This window comes from Entelurus aequoreus, linkage group LG12, assembly GCF_033978785.1.
Source record: "Entelurus aequoreus isolate RoL-2023_Sb linkage group LG12, RoL_Eaeq_v1.1, whole genome shotgun sequence".
Classification (NCBI taxonomy): domain Eukaryota; kingdom Metazoa; phylum Chordata; class Actinopteri; order Syngnathiformes; family Syngnathidae; genus Entelurus; species Entelurus aequoreus.
The window spans coordinates 69086905-69093508 of NC_084742.1; the positions used below are offsets into that span (position 1 = coordinate 69086905).

General features: G+C 32.5%; 1 protein-coding gene across 1 annotated transcript in view; it reads left to right on the top strand.

The window, feature by feature from the left end:
* Positions 1-2514: 2514 nt before the first annotated feature.
* Positions 2515-6604, top strand: part of LOC133662944 (THAP domain-containing protein 5-like) — a 4767-nt gene continuing 677 nt past the window's right edge. Inside the window, exons 1-2 of the mRNA XM_062067158.1 lie at positions 2515-2690; positions 6470-6604. The exon at positions 6470-6604 is cut by the window's right edge and continues 52 nt beyond it. Of these exons, the coding sequence (XP_061923142.1) occupies positions 2605-2690; positions 6470-6604 (221 nt within the window). The 5' untranslated portion in view covers positions 2515-2604. The remainder of the gene's footprint in view (positions 2691-6469) is intronic.

Consider the following 6604-nt stretch of genomic DNA (forward strand, 5'->3'; position numbering starts at 1 on the left):
CATATAGTGTATGTTTAATTAACGCTTAAAGAATGTACGTTTTGTGTGTCATTGCGTAAACATAAACGTCATATCCGGCTCAATCCCGGAAGTTAGGATAAGAGCGTTTGTTATGTTTCCATAACTCCCGTACGTATAAGCCTATAAAAACGTTTTAATGTATTTCACGGTTATTCTGTCTTCAGTTAAAATGATATTAATATTCATATTAATACAATACATGTTTAATTAACACGGGACATGTACGTTTTGTTCCGGTGTTGTACCGAAATCTGTTACCCATCGGAATTTGTAACTCCAGGGGGCGATGTTCCCATGGCGTTGGTTTGATGGTTAAACGGCAAGCCCAAGGAGGAGGAGAAGAAGAACGCTTGCGTAAATGGCGTAAACTATCCTTAATGCTGAAACGTCAGTTGTCAGAATTTCAGCATTAATAAATTACACATAACAGCTGATACAATGGACTCATACTATAATGAAAGTAAGTCATTGATTTCCAGAATATGTGTAATTTATTAATGCTGAAATTCTGACAACTGACGTTTCAGCATTAAGGATAGTTTACGCTATTTACACAAGCGTTCTTCTTCTCCTCCTCCTTGGGCTTGCCGTTTAACCATCAAACAAACGCCATGGGAACATCGCCCCCTGGAGTTACAAATTCCGATGGGTAACAGATTTCGGTACAACACCAGCTTTGTTTTTTACATTGCAATTTTAATCAAGAGTTGCAGAATGCAATAAATAAAACTGTTAGGTCTTTTAGGTAGATTTAACACTCATAAATCCAGAGTTTTAGCATGCAAACCAAATATTTTTTGTTTTATTCTGAGTTAAAACATGTGTATAACTCACTATTAAGCAAAAAGGCCATGATAACCTCCCACATTCTAAAACAAAATATGAAGACGAATAACATCGAAGAAAATATAATTGTATAGCCTGATACTTGTATTTGCTTTTATTTTATTTTAGTGTTATTCCTCGCACATGTTATGTTACTTGTTCTATTTATTTATCTATATGTATATATATTATTTGTATATTATTTATTACACCGTTATGTTTGTGTGTTACTTCTCGTTAATGTACAAACATACTGGATTATCGTTGTTGGAACTGTTGGATATGTTTTATACTGTTATCATTGCGGAAACCGATACGTCATATCCGTTGAAATCCCGGAAGTCAGGTTAAACGCGTTTTGTTATGTTTCCATAACTCCCATACGTATAAACCCATAACACGTTTTAAGGTCTTTCACGGTTATTCTGTCTTCATTAGAATTATATTTATATTAATAAAATTCATGTTTAACTAAGACCTAAAGAATGTACACTGTACATGTACGTTTTGTTCCGGCTTTGCTTTTACATTATAATTTTATCAAGAGTTGCAGAAGACAATAAAACTGCTACGTCTTTAAGGTAGATTTAATACTCATAAATCCAGAGTTTTAGTATGCAAACCAAATATTTTGTGTTTTATTCTGAATTAAAACATGTGTATAACTCACTAATAATTACAAAGGAAAGCAAAAAGGCCATGATAAAGACTTACACTTAGACTTCCTTTTTATTGTCATTCAAATTTGAACTTTACAGTACAGATAAGAACGACATTTCGTTACATAAGCTCATGGTAGTGCAGGATAAAAAAGCAATAAGGTGCATATTTAAATAAATAAATAGGTTACTGTACAGATAAATATATTGCACTTTTTCACATGCATCCACGTTTATGGATGTATGTTTATATTGTCTTTTTTATTCCAGCCAGTTAATCCATTTTGGGGGGAGTTGAGGGGATAATTTAATTATGATGCGTTCAAACTCCCACATTCTGAAAATAATTATGAAAATGATCAACATCAAAGAAAATATAATTGTATAGCCCGATACTACTATTTGCTTTTTATTTTATTTTAGTGTTATTCCTCGCAAATGTTATGTTACTTGTTCTATTTATTTATCTAAATGTATATATTTCTTTGGTATATTATTTATTACACCGTTATGTGTGTGTGTTACTTCTCGTTAATGTATAAATATACTGGATTATCGTTGTTGGAACTGTTGGATCTCTGTAATATACTGTTATCATTGTGGAAACCGTTACGTCATATCCGTTGAAATCCCGGAAGTCAGGTTGAACGCGTTTTGTTATGTTTCCATAGCTCCCGTACGTACAAGCCCATAAAACGTTTTAAGGTATTTCACGGTTGTTCTGTCTTCAGTAGAATTATATTTATATGAATTATTATTTATTATTATTATTATACAATGCATGTTTAATTAACACCTAAAGAATGTACGGTTTGTTCCGGCTTTGTTTTTACACTGTAATTGTATTCAAGAGTTGCAGAATGCAATAAAACTTTTACGTCTTTTAAGTAGATTTCATATTCATAAATCCAGAGTGTTAGCATGCAAACTAAATATGTTTTATAAATATTTGTATCTGTATTTTACTGTTATCATTGCGGAAACCGTTACGTCATATCCGTTAAAATCCCGGAAGTCAGGTTGAAGGCGTCTTGTTATGTTTCCATAACTCCCGTACGTGTAAGTCTTTAAAACGTTTTTATGGTGTTTCACGGTTGTCATGCCGCGTTACTGCGCCGTCAAAGTGTGCAGGAACCGCGGTGGGTCTGCGTCGAGGCGAGACAACAAGAGAATCAGCTTCTACCCGTAAGATGGCCATCTTGTGATGTAGCATACAACTACTGCAGAACGTGTGTTGTGGATGATTCAAAATGTTCAGTTTAATTTACAATTCAATTAAATAATGTATATGACAATCATCTGTTAGTTAGGGGCCCTCCACATAACTAAAACAACATGAGTAATATCTTGTTAGAAGCTACCACTCGAGTTGTTTATTAATTGGGGGTCTGTGATTTGAATACCTTAATAACAATTACTTGTGGTGTAAATGTATTGGATATGCTTTGGTGTAAATGTTACTCCTCAGTCACTGTTATAACCTTGTTATTTTCAGTCTGCAAGACCTTCGATTCTGGAGGCGTTCCCAGATGAAACCACGCCCCACCCTATAAAAGAATCACAAAGTATATCAATAAAAAATGTACACTGTTTAATACAGTGGTCCCTTAACAACAGGCCCGGGGGCCCGCCAGCATCCTAAATTAGTCCCACGTTAAAAAAAATATATCTATCCATCCATCCATCTTCTTCCGCTTATCCGAAGTCGGAAAAAAAATATATATTGTTTTAATTTATTTATTATTATCCTACTCAGTGTTCTCGTGGTTGGTACTTTAACTTTATTATTATTTTAAATCTGTCCTTTCTAATAAATGTTCTACCGCTTGTTACTCTCAGGGTCTCCTAGCCACTCAGGGAAATCATATTGTCTAAAAATGCATTTCCCATCGATAACGTGACATCGGGCGAGCGTGCGGAAAGTGCGTGCTCTTTCAGTCAATTAGTGCGCGAGGAATATATACATGTGTATATATATATATTATGGCTGCAACTAACGATTCATTTGATAATCGATTAATCTGTCGATTATTACTTCGATTAATAATTGGATAAAAGAGACAAACTACATTTCTATCCTTTCCAGTATTTTATTTTTTTTAAAAACAGCATACTGGCACAAACTTATTTTGATTATTGTTTCTCAGCTGTTTGTACATGTTGCAGTTTATAAATAAAGGTTTATTAAAAAAAAAAAAAAAAAAAAAAAAAATGGCCTCCGCGCATGCGCATAGCGCAGATCCGTAGATGACTAAATTAATCACCAACTATTTTTATAATCGATTTTAATCGATTAGTTGCATCCCTAATATGTGTATATATATATATATATATATATATATATATATATATATATATATATATATATATATATATATTACACATGCATATATATATATATATATATATATATATATATATATATATATATATATATATACATACATATATATATATATATATATATATATATATATATATATATATATATATATATATATATATATATATATATATATATATATATATATATATATACATGTGTATATATATATATTAGGGCTGCAACTAACGATTCATTTGATAATCGATTAATCTGTCGATTATTACTTCGATTAATCGGTTAATAATTGGATAAAAGAGACAAACTACATTTCTATCCTTTCCAGTATTTTATTTTTTAAAAACAGCATACTGGCACAAACTTATTTTGATATTGTTTCTCAGCTGTTTGTACATGTTGCAGTTTATAAATAAAGGTTTATAAAAATAATAATAATTTTTTTTAAAAATTGCCTCCGCGCATGCGCATAGCGCAGATCCGTAGATGACTAAATTAATCACCAACTTATTTTATAATCGATTTTAATCGATTAGTTGCAGCCCTAATATGTATATATATATATATATATATATATATATATATATATATATATATATATATATATATATATATATATATATATATATATATATATATATATATATATATATATATATATATATATACATACACGTTACGTCAGGAGAAAACAAAGGCTATATCATCCCTACAAGCCTATTTCGCAGGTTTCCCTTGAAATATTACTTCAATAAAGTTACTTATGTTACTTCAATAAAACGGAAACCTGCGAAACAGGCTTGTAGGGATGATCTAGCCTCTGTGTTTGTTCCTGACCTAACGTATATCCCACTCTACTATTGAGCACTGTATAACGGATAAACCACAGAAACCTCGACTATATATATATATATATATATATATATATATATATATATATATATATATATATATATATATATATATATATACACACACACAGCCCGGCCCCTGGGCAAATTTTTTTAACCCAATTGCGGCCACGAGTCAAAAAGTTTGGGGACCCCCGGTTTAATATATTGGAACCGCGATTTAAGAAATGATTTGGTTCTTGAACATGGTTTGTGAATCGAAAAATGTATATAGCGAAGCATAGTTTTCCATAAGTGACAATGTAAACATGAATAATAATTTATAACCTCGACAAAAGTCCCAATTTTACTAAAAGAATGCACACTTTGAAGACCTGTGTGTGTGTGTGTGTGTGTGTATGTATGTGTATATATATATATATATATATATATATATATATATATATATATATATATATATATATATATATATATATATATATATATATAGTACAGGCCAAAAGTTTGAACACACCTACTCCTCATTCAATGTGTTTTCTTTATTTTCATGACTATTTACATTGTAGATTGTCACTGAAAGCATCAAAACTATGAATGAACACATGTGGAGTTATGTACTTAACAACAAAAGGTGAAATAACTGAAAACATGTTTTGTATTCTAGTTCCTTCAAAATAGCCACCCTTTGCTCCGATTACTTTTCTGCACACCCTCGACATTCTCTCGATGAGCTTCAAGCACACCTGTGAAGTGCAAACCGTTTCAGGTGACTACCTCTTGAAGCTCAACGAGAGAATGCAGAGAGTGTGCAAAAAAGCAATCGGAGCAAAGGGTGGCTATTTTGAAGGAACTAGAATATAAAACATGTTTTCAGTAATTTCACCTTTTTTTGTTAAGTACATAACTCCACATGTGTTCATTCTAGGGCTGCAACTAACGATTAATTTGATAATCGATTAATCTGTCGATTATTACTTCGATTAATCGATTAATAATCGGATAAAAGAGACTAACTACATTTCTATCCTTTCCAGTATTTTATTGAAAAAAAACAGCATACTGGCACCATACTTATTTTGATTATTGTTTCTCAGCTGTTTGTACATGTTGCAGTTTATAAATAAAGGTTTATTTACAAATAAATACATTTTTTAAAAAAAAAATTTTTTTTAAAAAGCCTCTGCGCATAGCATAGATCCAACGAATCGATGACTAAATTAATCGGCAACTATTTTTATAATCGATTTTAATCGATTTAATTGATTAGTTGTTGCAGCCCTAGTTCATTCATAGTTTTGATGTGACAATCTACAATGTAAATAGTCATAAAAATAAAGAAAACACATTGAATGAGAAGGTGTGTCCAAACTTTTGGCCTCTACTGTATAATAAACGAACGTAACAAGGGTGAAATGGATCAGCAGTCACGTCATTATCAAAACAACACAATAAGAACGGCGAGGTCAACTGTCAATGCACAGAAACACACAACAGTCCCTTTGGTGCTCTCAAAAATGTTAACAACCATGTTGCTACAATAATAACATTAAAAAAAAGTTCATTTTTAACTGGCTGTCGGCGAATGGCAGACGACGGGCCGGGGGCGAGGCAGAGAAGGGGAGGGCAGGCAGAGACAGGAGGGCAGGCAGAGACAGGAGGGCACGGGGAACAGGGGAAGTGTGTGTGGGTTCCCTCACCTCTCTAAGTCCACAGCTAATCCCGACCCTGATTATTATTTTCATTTTGTAATATCCTCTTTTTTCTGTTTTTAGTTTCCCATTGCTAGACAAACCGAGACTCCAGATATGGGTGGACAACATCGGGAGGGAGGACTGGACCCCGAGTCCACATCAGTACCTGTGCAGTGAACATTTCACCACCAATTGCTTCGATATCCGCTGGGGGAT